We start from the raw sequence: 12,818 nt of genomic DNA, 5'->3' as shown, positions 1-12,818 counted from the left end.
CCGCTCCGAGAAAGGCGAGCGAGGCTGCTGCGGGAACGGCCGTCCGCGCGCACCCGCTCCCTCCAAGCCCAGCGCTGCACAAGAAGCCGACGCCCGCCTCGTGGAGCCCGACGCCCCTCGCTCCGGGCAGCGGCTCTCCAGGGCCGGGCCGCGCGTGCGCTAGGCGTCCGCTCGCCACAATCCCAGCGGGGCCGGGAAGAGTGGCTGCGCCCGGGGCAACCAGGGACCCCCAGGATCCCAGCCTTGCCCGACGGGCCCGCGGCCGCGATGCCGGATGAGCTGACCGAGCCCGGGCGCGCCACGCCGGCTCGCGCCTCCTCCTTCCTCATCGAGAACCTGCTGGCAGCCGAGGCCAAGGGCGCGGGGCGCGCAGCCCAGGGCGATGGCGTCCGCGAGGAAGAGGAGGAGGATGACGACGACCCCGAGGACGAGGATCCGGAGCAGGCGCGCCGACGACGACTACAGAGACGGCGACAGCAGCGCGCGGGCAGCGGGCCGGGCAGGGAGGCGAGGGCCCGGGCGCTGGGCCTAGGTCCTCGACCGCCTCCCGGACCCGGGCCACCCTTCGCGCTTGGCTGCGGAGGCGCGACGCGGTGGTACCCACGGGGGCACGGCGGCTACGGAGGTGGTCTGAGTCCTGACAGTGAGTGAGGTTGCGGGGAAGGAGTTGACAATGGGCAGGGCTCTGCTCCCTCCCTGCGCGTTCTTTTGGTGTCTTTGGACTTAGTGAGACCCTAGTCTTCCTGAGACCCCCCCCTTGGAACGCCAGCACGGACAATTCTTGGAGACCGGGGATGGCGCTGCATACGAGAAGCTACTAAGGCGCGGATTAGGCCCGAGAACACAAAATTTCGGATAGGAGAGAGGAGAGTGAAATAGGCCTCGGAAAGGCAAGAGAGGGAAAGGAATGTGTTGGGAGAAACAGCGAAGGTCAAAGAGAAGTGAAGGAATAGGAAGGGTGGCAGGGGAGGGGAGACTGTGGAGTCAAACACTAAAATAAATGGGTCTGAGCTGAGGGGCCACAGTTATGGAGGCTGGATGGGAGGCCTTCTTCTATAGCAATTGAGGTCCCCAGAGTATCCTTTGCTCTCTCTGTTGCAGTAAGAACCTGGACTGGGACTTGGGTCTTCTCAGGCCCAGAGGCTGAGGCTGGTAGGAGCCCATTCTGAAGGGTCCATCCCACCCCTCTCTTCTTTTCTTGCCCCTCCCCCTCCTTGGCCTTTGTTTCCTGCAGAGGGCTCAGAGAATGGGGGTGGGGGCTTCTCAGTTCCAGAACCCACTTACCCCTCTGGCCTGGACATCCTGACTTTGACTGCCTGTCTCCAGAGGGTCCAGACTTCACTTCTCTTAGGACCTGCTCTTTTAGAGAGCAACCCTTGAGACTAGAAGGATATTTCAACCTTCCTCGCCTACAGCCCCTTTTGCCAGCCTGCCCCTAAACACACAGACTTTGTACCTAACTAAAGATTGCCCACCAAGGCTCTGTGAGCCATCTGTGTGTAAGCTTTGGGGTAGAAGGTGGCCTGGGGCCATTCTTTTCTGTTAGGTACCCACCCCTTTCCTGGTATGGAGTAGGACAGGTCTCCCAGCCCAGGTTTGAGATGCCTGCCTTCCTCACATAAACTTAAACAGGGGCCAGTAGTGGTACCCTGAAGTCCGATGAGGAGGCTCTTGCAGGGCACATTTTATTCTCCCTCCTAATTGGGCCATCCTCACCTGTAGTCCAGTGGTCACCCACAGTGCTGGCTCCTCCTCATTTCGCGCCACGCGGGTTAGAGTTCTCTGTTCCGGGAGAGTCAAGCGAGCACGTGAGTCAGATTAGCACTTTATGGCAACACATGGACCCCTGTGAGTGTAGGGGCCTGGGGTGTCTTTGTGGAACCTCCCCAGTGGTCTAGCCACATACATAGCATCCTGCTAGGTGACTTTGCGTGGGCACTGAGAGCACAGAACATGGAAGCTGGGTCGGGGCACAATTGGGATGCTTTCAAGGAAACCAGGCAGAGTTTAGCTGTACACACAAGCCCACCATGCTGAGCCATAACCTGGGCCAAACCCCACCTTGACCTCTGATCCATTAGTCAGAAAGAGGAATAGACTGGCCTGAATTGGTTTCATGGGCCCTGATGTCTAGAGGAGCACCAGGAGCCCACGGGAACTTATTTAACCTGGTAATGTCCCTTGTCAACTCTGAGTTTGGAACTTGGAGTGTGAGCCCAGAGGTCCTCTGTGGGCAAGACCCCAAGCAAGTGTGGGAGGTACTTGGGGCAGGGTAGTGATGCTGTGGTCGGTTGGAGCATATTTTGCTGCTGCAGAGGTGCTGCCTCTGAGGGTGTCTGGGTCAGGGTTGTGCTATGTCACCTGGTGGAGTTTCTTTGGGGAATGTTCATTCATGTCTCCTAATAGTTGTTTGTTTCCTTGATGTCTGCACCACGTGTGTGATGGGGAGGTCTTGGCCCCTGGCTGCTAGGTTGTATGTCAGTCTCTGTGTGTACATAACTTTGAAGGCCATCATTTCTTTTGTCCCGGGCCTCTGCCAGCCTTTTGTAAGGTTATGTGGGGGTTGGGGGAGCGCTAAGGTACAGCTGAGCCAGGGGCAGTCTCAGATGTCAGCTTGTCTTTTGGGTTAACCTTTTTCTTTCGAGAATTCTCTCTCTGTCCTTCCCTGGGTGTGTGCTGCCACGTGTTTGCCACAGCCGAGGTCTTAGGCTTCATTTTCCGCTTCTGTTACTTTCCTGCCCTCCACCCCTGGCCCTCAACCCCCCCCCACCCCCCACCCCGCAGTGGCGGATTTTCCCCAAACACCTACGCGCGGGAATATTTCCCAGCTTGTAGCATTGTGAAGGGGATTTGAAGGTGGGAGGAAGCCAGTCTCAGTGACTCCTTCTAGGGCAGACCATTAGAACCCACCACTATGCCCGTTTCTCCCCTGCAGCAAGCGACCGGGACTCTCCGGAGACCGGCGAGGAGATGGGGCGCGCAGAGAGCTCCTGGCCGCGGTGCCCCGGGCCGGGAACCGTTCCGCGGGAGGTGACGACGCAGGGCCCGGCGGCCGGCGGGGAGGAGGCGGCAGAGCTGGCCGAGGCTCCGGCGGTGGCGGCGGCTGCGGCTGCGGCAGGGGAGGCGCGCGGCGGCCGCAGAAAGAAGACGCGCACGGTCTTCTCGCGCAGCCAGGTCTTCCAGCTCGAGTCCACTTTCGATCTGAAGCGCTACCTGAGCAGCGCGGAGCGCGCAGGCCTCGCCGCCTCGCTGCAGCTCACGGAGACGCAGGTCAAGATCTGGTTTCAGAACCGCCGCAACAAGTGGAAGCGGCAGCTGGCGGCGGAGCTGGAGGCGGCCAGCCTGTCCCCGCCGGGCGCGCAGCGCCTGGTCCGCGTGCCGGTGCTCTACCACGAGAGTCCCTCGACTGGCGCGGGCCCCGCGTTGCCCTTCCCGCTGGCGCCGCCCGCTCCCGCGCCGCCGCCGCCACTACTCGGTTTCTCGGGCGCGCTTGCCTACCCGCTGGCCGCCTTTCCCGCTGCTGCCTCGGTGCCCTTCCTTCGCGCGCAGATGCCGGGGCTAGTGTGAGCCGGCGCCCTCTGTATAGGGGCGCCGGGAGGAGGCGGTGGGGGGAAGGCGCCGCGCGCCTCGCAGTCCCTCGGGCGGCGGTCCCCGTGGGCAGCTGCTCCAGAGTGTACCGGACGGCGTCAGCGGGGACTCGCAGCCAGCTGCAGGACTGGAGACCCGTTCGGATGGAAAGCGGGCGGCGATGCGCTAGCTCTCGCCAGCACCGAGTGCTGAGCAGATGCGGGCTCCGCGGCAGCAAACGGACACTTGGAATGGGCTGGCCAAGGAACCGCGGCGACTGTCCCCGAGGCATCCTGTCCCTAACTCAGAATGTCCTTTTCTCGGGAGGAACCTCACAGGAACCCAAACAGCAGGGCCCCATTCCAAGGGACAGTGCAGAGAGCCGCGGCCCTTGGGACAACTCATCTTGGGCCTCTCTTCCGAAGAGGGCTTCTCTCTTGGGCGACCTAGGTTCTCTTGGCTTGACGAAGACTTTTTTTTTTTTTTTCTGTGATGAATCTACTTCTTTGCATATGGAATAAAAAGGGACGTTTTCTGGATGGGCTTGCAGTTGTGTGGTCGCTAGGGCAGAGCCACTTCTTCTAGCAGGCCTGGGTGAGTGGGTACTTCACTCTTGAAGCTGGCCAGGGACTTTGGGAAGGCTGCCCCGGGGTAGCTGGGAGAGTCTGACTGGAGCCACCCTCCTGGTCCATGGTCTTAAATTTTACTCTCTTTGTGACAGGGAGGCCCAGCTACACTTCCTTAGAAGACTTAGGGGTCCAGGAGTAAGGAGTAGAGATATAAAGATGACTGTTGTAGAGATTTGGGGACTGAAACAGCTACCAACTTGATCATGGGAGTTCATGAGGCTGTGTGGCCACTGGCCTTGCTTGCACTTGGGGTACACAGCAGGGTGTATGTAGAAATTCTTTGATCTAAAACAAAGCTCTGGCTCTTCAGCAAGGCTCTGGGGTGCTTGCTTCTGCCTCTCCTGGTCATCAGTACCCTCTATGTGATCTCAGGGGAAGTTGCTTGAACAGTGTGGACCACCTGGGTCATACATCTCCATTGCCCCCAAACTGACTGCTCCTACCTACAGGTGTATACTTTGTTTGGTGTGCTTTTGAGCCTAATTGGGGGAGGGCATTCCAAATCTGAAGGGGTCAGGTCACTCCCAGCCTTAACAGAGGAGCTTGGAAAACATGTCTTCCTCCCTGCTCCACCTGGAAGCAGACACCCCACAGCAGAGATGTACAATCATCAGGCCACACAGGGCCAGGGGCGTCCAAAGTGGCGCCAGACAGCCTAGGAGAAGGCGCCAGGGGCCTGGGGGAGTCAGTCCATCTTAGGAGTGTGTGTGTGTGTGTGTGTGTGTGTGTGTGTTTGCTCGGACCCCACCTGATTACAAAGAGCGAGTTTCCAGTATGGAGACCTAGGTAGTAATGCTCCATGCAGAGGCTCCCCTGACAGTGTGTATGTTTTGAGATTCATGTGGAAGGGACATTGGTTCTTGACCAGCAGTCCTATCTCTAGGTCAGCCTTCCATATCAGTCAGCCAATCAGTTTGGAGCCTGGGCATTCTTCCTGCCTTGGGACACTCTGAACTGCTTTGCCATGAGCAAACCAGCTTTTACTGGCTTTGTCTGGGAGAGACTACAATACACTTTGATGAGGTTTCTTTTTTCAATAGAGTTTTCAAAAACCTCGACCCCTCCCCCGGCAGCAGCCACACAGGCTACTGGCTGTCCCCAGACAGAATGGACAGGCCTACCTCTCCTTCTTCCCTCACCTCTCCACTGTGCTATCTCCAGACTTTGCTGCCCATGGCTTCTGTGGCTCTTGTACTGTTCTCAGGATAAATGTTTGCCCATCCTGGAAGAGATCTGGTGCAGCCAGCGGTGCCATTTCGCAGACCCTAGCACAACACAGGTTCGCACAGCAGTGATGGCCACTTTGACTCTTTTCCTGTATGCACAATGAGTGCTCCCCATGGCACCCCTCTATTCCTACACACCCCACACCTCAGTGGTCCAGGTGAAAATGCTGGCCCCATTGTCAAGGTGGGGGGGGTTCAGGTTACTGGCCTGTCATTTCTCAGCCCTTTCAAAATGCATAGATAGACCCAGGACGAGGAAATCACTGTGAGATCACCGTTTTATTCCAGTTTCTATCCAGGGCAGACCACAAGGTGTCTTCAGCCCAGCAAATGTGCCCTCATCAGAATGTCTTACCAAGACACAGTGAATAGTCACTTTCTACAGGGGACAGAATCCTATGGGCACCTGCAATGGAACCTTACTCCATCAATTGGGGAAGTGGAATGAACACACACACACACACATACACACACACACACACACACACAAACACGAATTAGCAACGCTAGGCAGGAGAGCTTCCCACCTCCCTAATCATCCTCTGTCTTTAGCATGGACATGGTGTCTCCTGGATCCAGGAACTGGACCTGGCGTTACAGGGGGAATCTCAACTAGTTCAGCTTGCCAGGCTCAGGCAAACCCGCCATGCCCCATAAGTATCCACCAGGTTCTGCAATGCAGTGTAGGAAGGCAGCCCTGAGTGGAGAGACCTGATTCAAATTCAACAGGCAATATTCAAGCCCTCAACATTAAGTCCTAGAGGGTGCCAGGCCTGGCTGGGAGCCTTAGTCCCAGATCCTGACATCGATTGCAGGCACACCTTGTTGGATTGACTGCTGCTGGCAGAAGATGAATGGTTTCGATCTGTCTCTGCCAGGTGAACTTCCCTTTCACTAGTTCCCGGTCCAGCCTCAAGCACAGCTAAGTGAGGTCCAGCTGCCATCATTCTGAACTGCAGAGGCTTCTGCTCATGAGATCCAAATAGTCTGCCTTAGTGGACCCTGCCCTGCTGGCAAGAGGAGTCCCACGGCCAAGCCCTGATTTTGAGCCCCCAGCTTCCCCATCGCAAGCCATTTGGCACATAAATCTCTTCATTCTCTATGTGAAACCAACAGTGTCCATGCTGGGGCCAGTCAGGAATATTCCTAGTCCATCTGAGTTTCTACCAGGAGTGGGGAAGCCGTCCCACTCATTTATCTAGGTACTGGGTGGGGTGGGGTAGTGGCTCAGAGTAAGGACATCCAGGAAGAGTTCTTCCTGCTTCATCTCAAATCAGAGCAAACACAAGTAGGCATTGGAACAATGAAGTCTTCCCGGGAACTGCACCCCTATGCTAACAGCTGCAGGAAAGCTGCAGTACAGACAACTCTCTCACACACAACCACACATCTGACTGCTCAGGGAGGAAGCTCCCCAGAGCCCGGGCTCTGCCCTCACCCAGAAAACAGCCCAGCTGGGTTGAGACCAAGGGGCTGGGCACTGGCCAGCTAAGCTAAGCCAGGAGCCTTATTTTCTCTCCCCTGCGGGCCCTTCTGTTCTCCACCTCCGCGCTTCCCAGCAACAAGGTGGAAAATGAAAGCGGTGCTTCACTGCAGCGTGGACTCTTGGCCAAGAAAGCCACTGGGAGGCCGGAGACTAGCAAGGTTGAGGCCTCTGTGGGCTCCACCAGCCAGGGAGCAGCTACTGCACCTTTCTTTAGGACTGGGCAGTCCAGTGCTGATGAAGGAGGGAGGTCCCTTTGCTTTGATGAACTTACTCAGCAACCAGAGCAGGCACCAAGATGCTGTGGGGAAAGGACTTGGGGCAACGGGTCCCAGGGAACTCCTAGTCAGCTAGTCAGGGTGTCTGGTTGCCCTGGAAGGAAAAGGGAGAGGTGGCTGTCTCCTTGGCACATCTGTCCTCACAGTGTATGCTCACTCTCAGTCTGTTGCCCACAGGCTCCAGGACTGAGGGAAAATGGGGACAAGCTAGGGCTTCTTGTGGGTTATGAGGGGAAGCAGGGAAGAGCAGGCTCCTGCAGCAACTGGCTTTGTTTGTTTTGTTGTGTAGTGTTTTTTATTTTCGTAAAGGTGTTTTTAGGTATTATTACTCGGTCAGTTCAGTAAAACCAGAACAGAAAAACAAATAAAAATCAAAATAAAACAACAAAATTGTGTGTCCTTCTACCATCCATCAAAGCCAGACTAAGAATTTATTGGAACTATGTTTTTTAGTCAGATGGTTACCTTAAAAACAAAAACAAAATCAAAAAATTAAAGTGCATTTAATTTTAAAATAAATTGTATAAATTCATAAATTTATAAGTTTACCAGTGAGACGATGTGATGTTGGTTTATCTAGAATATGCAGCGAAATTAAAAGGAGAATGGAAGAGAGGAACTTGATAAGGAGTCCGTCCTCGCGGAAGGTCCGGGACAGACTTAAAAATAAACCTAAGTAAATCTGTTTAACGAGACAGTGGAAGCGTGAGGATATGTGTTTGTGGGGGGCGGGGGAAGGGTGACTCTCCTCCAGAGAAGCTGCTGCACGGTCCAACTTTATTTTCACGCAATCCGAGTCTCACCTGGGTTCACTTAAAATTCTGCTTTTTAAAAGCTGTGCTTCCTCGCGGCTTAGCCAGAATCTGACCGTTAAAGCTCACATATTTAGCTTCACAGCTATTTTGATCTCAAACGTCCTCTTTTTTTCCCCTGGCAGCTTTCCGAGGTTTCATTCCCCTCACTCTGGTCATGGTGACCGCTCCGGACTTCTCACCCGGGGTACGGACGTCTGGGATGGGGCAAAAGGGCTTAAAGGTCTTGACCTTGCATCACAGTGTGGGGTAGTGCCCGGCGGCCGCCTCTCCAGTCTGGGATCTAGGTCTTCTGTTTCTGGCGCACCATGGATCTGTGGCGCAGAGTTCCGGAAGGAGGCTGGGGGCCCACAGGCGACACATGAGAAGGGCGGATGGAGAAGGGCTGCATCCGGACCGCTGCGGAGCCCCGGGGCGAAACATCTAAGCAGACCGAGCACCCTCGGGCTCTATGCGATCCGAGATTGAGCGAGCACCACCTCTGCGGGCCCGGCGCTCCTGCTAGCCACGGTTCTGCTCTCGCCCGGGAAGGTCTCCCCTACCCACCCTCCGCCTGCTGGTTCTCTTGGCTCTCCCAGGACACGGCGATGTTATTCTCCGCTCGACTCTCTCCAGTGGCTGCGATCCTTCGCACGCGCCCTGCCTTGCGGGATGTGACTCTTTCCCTACGACGGGAGCTCTGGTTTCTTGGTAGCGCCTCCCTCTATGGGTCCTGGACTCCGCGCGGTTCGACCCACCCGGCTGTGGACGCGGCTTTCAGATCCCGCGTCAGGACCTTTCCGCCGGTGCCACGAGGCCCTGTTTCCATCAGGTAGGAGTGAGAGACATGGGGTAGGGGGTGGGTATAGTGGAGCTCGGGAAGAAACGTCGGGCCTCCGACTTGCAGGGGCTTAGGGGCTCCGCTCCGGACAGTCTCCAGGGACCTTGGCTTGGGGCCCCGCCCCGCCCCCGCGCCGAGGTCCAGCCCCGCCCGGCCCGCGGCGCCCCTCCGATCCCGCCTAGGCCGCTCACCTGGCGTCTCGCAGTCTGCTGCGGTCTGCACTCCCTCCCCTCAGTCCTCCCCTCCATCCTCACCTCTTATCTTCCAGCCCCCTCACCCTGCGTGTCCCTATGCCGGCTGGGTGCCCAGCATCACTTAGTAAAGGTCCCTTTCTGTGCTGAGGGCACGGGATGGAGGTGGGGACGTTGGGGTCCGGAAGGCATCGGGAAGAGGGGGACTACTGAACGCCGGTGCTGGTGGAGTCCAGGCCCGCAGCGCTCGCCTTGGCCTAGGACGGAAGGTGGACCCACCTGGTGGGAGGAGCCCAGCCTGGTCCCTAGATACAGACCACCCCCAGCACACAGGGCGCAGTGGGGAGCTCAGTATGCTCTGTGTCTTCCCTGGATCCCGGTGGCTGGGCTGGGGCCCGCGCTTCTCACTGGTAGAGATGCTTCCTTCTTAGGGCTGCGAGCTGAGTCTCACAGTTGCACCCTACTCCCACAACAGACAGGGGTGCTATCCTAGTTGTGTGCACGAAAAATAATCTGTCCCAGTCTGACTCAAAGGCTCACGCACCCAGTGACCTGGGGAGAGAGAGGCATGTGGGGATTTCTTTTTCAGCTGAGCAAATGAGGGGGCCAGAAGTGGGAGAGCCCACCCTCTTTCAGAGAGTTCTCCACACCAGGGAGTAGCTCTGAGGGGCCCCACACTGGAATTCATTCCGATTCCTTTTTAAAAAGCTTGGAGACAGCAGCTAGGACTCATCCGGAGCCTAGCAGGGCTCCCTCAGACCTCCGGGCTGTGAAGGCGGCAAACAATAAGCAAGCAAGCAGAATGGTGCTGATGTGCCATTGGAGCTGGCTGAAATTGGTTGTGGAGAAAAGACCTTAAACATTTTCTGGATCCCCTTTACCTCTTAGGGGTGGCTGTTTAGAACGGGAGGCTTGCCTCTGAGCATCCCACCTCCCCAGCAACCTCCAGGCCCAATCTTACCTGATCATTGTATGGACAAGTCCACTGTGGCCCCAAGAAAGGTCGCAGGCCATATCCTTCCTCTTTTCTCTAGAAAGGAACGATACTTTGGGCCAGCAAGTGAAGAAGCGGAAGGGCTTTTGGGGACAGAGAGGACGAAATGGGGAAGCTGTACTGTTCAAGTCTTGAAGAAGCTCATTCTCTTCTGGGGCATTTAGTCACCCACCTTAATATCATGAGACCTGGTGGAGCCACGGGCCCGGGTTCCGATCCTGCTTTTACTGGGGGGCTCGGTGTCCCTCATAGCAACATAGGACTAGTTGGGAGAGCATGGTGCCCCTAAGCCTCGGGTCTTGTGCTCAGAGTGGGTTCTGTACAGGTTTGGTTGGGTATCTCTGTATCCAACTCTCTCTGCCCTAACATGGAGGAGTAGAAGCCAGTGTCTGAGGCTCACAGCCGAGGAGCCACTGGCACTTCCTCAGTAGCTCTTTCATCCCAGCTCTCTTTCGTTTGTTTCTTTAGAACCTCAGTCTTGGCCCACCGAGGTCACTATTCCCACCTGATCTTGGCTTCACCCCACCGAGGTCACTGTCCCTACACGACAGGGAGTTCTCTCTGAGTGGCTCTCGAAGCTTGGCAATCACAGCGCCTTTACATCAAGGCTTCTCAAGATTTGGATTGAATTTTCTTTCTGAAATTTCTAAAATCCATTTCCCCCCAAATGGGCAGGAGCCTCACATGCGCGGCGTCCTGCGCCCCCAACAGCGGCATGGCCGCATTGATCCCGCGCCTTACTGCACATCACATTAGCCTAATGGTTTTTCTGATGATTCAACTTCTTTTCCTTAAGAGCCGCCCCTCTGCCTTCCACCCTCCGCCGCGCCGAGGACCTCGCCCCTGGGACCCGCAGCCCGCGGGGAGGCGACGCGCTCCGGAGCCGGCGAGGCGCGCAGGGCGGCGGAATGTACCCAGTGGTCCGCAGGGAACCTGACGCTCACCTTAGACTAGAGCTTCAGAGATGTCCGGGAGTCAGACTCAGGAGTCAGAACCTTCCGACTCAGACCAGAGACGAGCCTGGCCGCTCCGAAGCACAGTGATCGCTGGGGCCCTGCTCTGGGACCCGGACCCATGCTTCTGGCCTTCTGCTGAGGTGAGCAGGACCCAGGTCCGCTGGCCTCCCAGGCCAATCGGCCAGCCAGTCGGTCCTGCATGTCTCCAGCTCCGTAGAGAAGCGGTGTTCGTTATAGAAAATTAAACACACGCACACACGAGGTAGGGGCTTTCCAAATCCAGTAACCCACTGATAGCATAGGTTTTTCTTTTTCTTTTCTTTCTTTAAATTTTGTTGTTGTTGTTGTTGTTTTGTTTTGTTTCTATGTGTAGACTAGGATGGCCTCGAACTGAAAAATCCATCTGCCACTGTTGAGATTAAAGGTTTGCCGCCACCAATCCTGGCTGAGTTTTGTTTTTAATATATTTTTATTTTTTTTTTGTGGGGCTGGAGATGAGCTTTCACTAAACCGTTCATTTGTTTGTTTGTAAATCGAAGATATATTGTCAGAGCAGAAAAACTGAAGGTGTGACCAAGCATGCTGGAGGAAAAGCTCTCTTCAGGCCTTCAAGATGAAAACTCACTCCAGACAGACAAGCCCACTTAATTATTGTTGTTGTTATTTTTGAGATAAGATATGCCTTGTAGCTCAAGCCGGCTTCCAGCCCCTGGCCCTCCTAGCCTCAGTCACTTCCTAAGTACTGGCTTATGGACCCCGCTAGAGGCTGACAAGCCCAGCAGTTCTGTAGAGTGCAGAATCCACTTGCACGTTGTGGAACCTCTTACCAAATCCTTGAAGGGAAAAAAAAAGATCGTTTTCACTCGGATATGGTGAAGGTTTAAACTGAGAGACCCGCAGGCTGGGGCTTTGAGTTTTCCAGGTGGGACTGGCGCATTGTCAGCAAAATAAATACAAATAAAAACCCAGTATGTCCTCACAGCTCCCTGTTCCTCCACCCATTCCGTTTTATCAAAGCTACTAATGCATGTCCACACGTAAAATCGTAATGCATACGATTTAAATGTTCTCCGCTTCTACAAAGAGCAGAAAAAGACTACCATCAAGGTCCCGTACCTCTGCGCACCTCAGCGAGTCCTTAACTTGCATCTTGGCTTCCTCCTACAACCCTAAGATATGACCTCTCTTCCCATCCTGCCATTTCTCTTCTGCTTTCTTACAGTCCTGGGCTGAAGTCCCAGGGTCCCTGCATACTGGGTAAGCAGGTTCTACTGCCGAGCTTTGTCCCCAGCACACACACACACCCAACTACTCTTTTGTCATTTCAGGGTTTTTGTTTGTTTATTTGTTTTTACGGTTTTTAAGAAATCTGTCACCAGCCAATCATTTTTACCTTGAACCCAGCCACGTAGTTTCCCCCCATGCTTGTACTTCATGGCTGGCTTTGAACTTGACTGTTTTAGCACTAATTCCTTCCCTGAAGGACTGCTTTTCTAGGTTCTTTGTTTATCTGTTCCCAAACTCTTGCATAGGGTGTCAGCCCCAGGAGTTCCCTCAGTCCAGGTGGGCTAGTGACTTTGGCTCATACTGAGGCTGTTTCAGGTCCCAACTGCATCCCACTCCAGAAACCCTCAAATCCCCATGTTCTCTACAGGCAAGCTGTGGCTTCAAAGCTGCTTTCCCAGTTCTCTTCTCCAAAGCCCCCACTAGGGCATCAGGGATGGCCTGTCTGCTGGCCATTCTGTCTCTCAGACTCAGTGACTAAAACGCTCTTAGCTCACAGGCTTAAGGGGCAAGCAAAGATCTTAACTTGTGGTCTGATGGCACCCAGCCTGTGAGCCCCAGGAATCCTTCACCTGGTG

The 12,818-nt window shown here is 55.5% G+C and overlaps 1 protein-coding gene across 2 annotated transcripts; it reads left to right on the top strand.

Moving 5' to 3' along the window:
* The first annotated feature begins 264 nt into the window (after nt 1-264).
* On the top strand, nt 265-11,218 carry Hmx1 (H6 family homeobox 1). 2 transcript variants are annotated; one of them, XM_028758322.1, is made up of 2 exons: nt 265-643; nt 10,797-11,218. In XM_028758322.1, exons 1-2 carry the CDS (start codon nt 268-270, stop codon nt 10,952-10,954), a joined length of 534 nt encoding a protein of 177 aa, XP_028614155.1. In that variant the 5' UTR covers nt 265-267; the 3' UTR covers nt 10,955-11,218. The 2 variants fall into 2 exon arrangements, with proteins under 2 accessions (XP_028614155.1, XP_028614154.1); XM_028758321.1 differs by lacking the exon at nt 10,797-11,218 and adding an exon at nt 2,936-4,103.
* The last annotated feature ends 1,600 nt before the right edge of the window (nt 11,219-12,818 follow it).

The sequence above is a fragment of the Grammomys surdaster genome, unplaced genomic scaffold (genome assembly GCF_004785775.1).
Source record: "Grammomys surdaster isolate TR1022 unplaced genomic scaffold, NIH_TR_1.0 126187, whole genome shotgun sequence".
In the NCBI taxonomy this organism is placed as follows: domain Eukaryota; kingdom Metazoa; phylum Chordata; class Mammalia; order Rodentia; family Muridae; genus Grammomys; species Grammomys surdaster.
This window is presented reverse-complemented; position numbering and strand designations above follow the sequence as displayed.

What these genes read in the sequence shown, in the direction of transcription:
- Hmx1 (XM_028758321.1), top strand. Translation starts at nt 268, where the DNA reads ATGCCGGATGAGCTGACCGAGCCCGGGCGCGCCACGCCGGCTCGCGCC. An exon ending in AGGTGGTCTGAGTCCTGACA is followed by an intron (nt 644 to 2,935) that starts GTGAGTGAGGTT and finishes TCTCCCCTGCAG; the next exon opens with CAAGCGACCGGGACTCTCCG.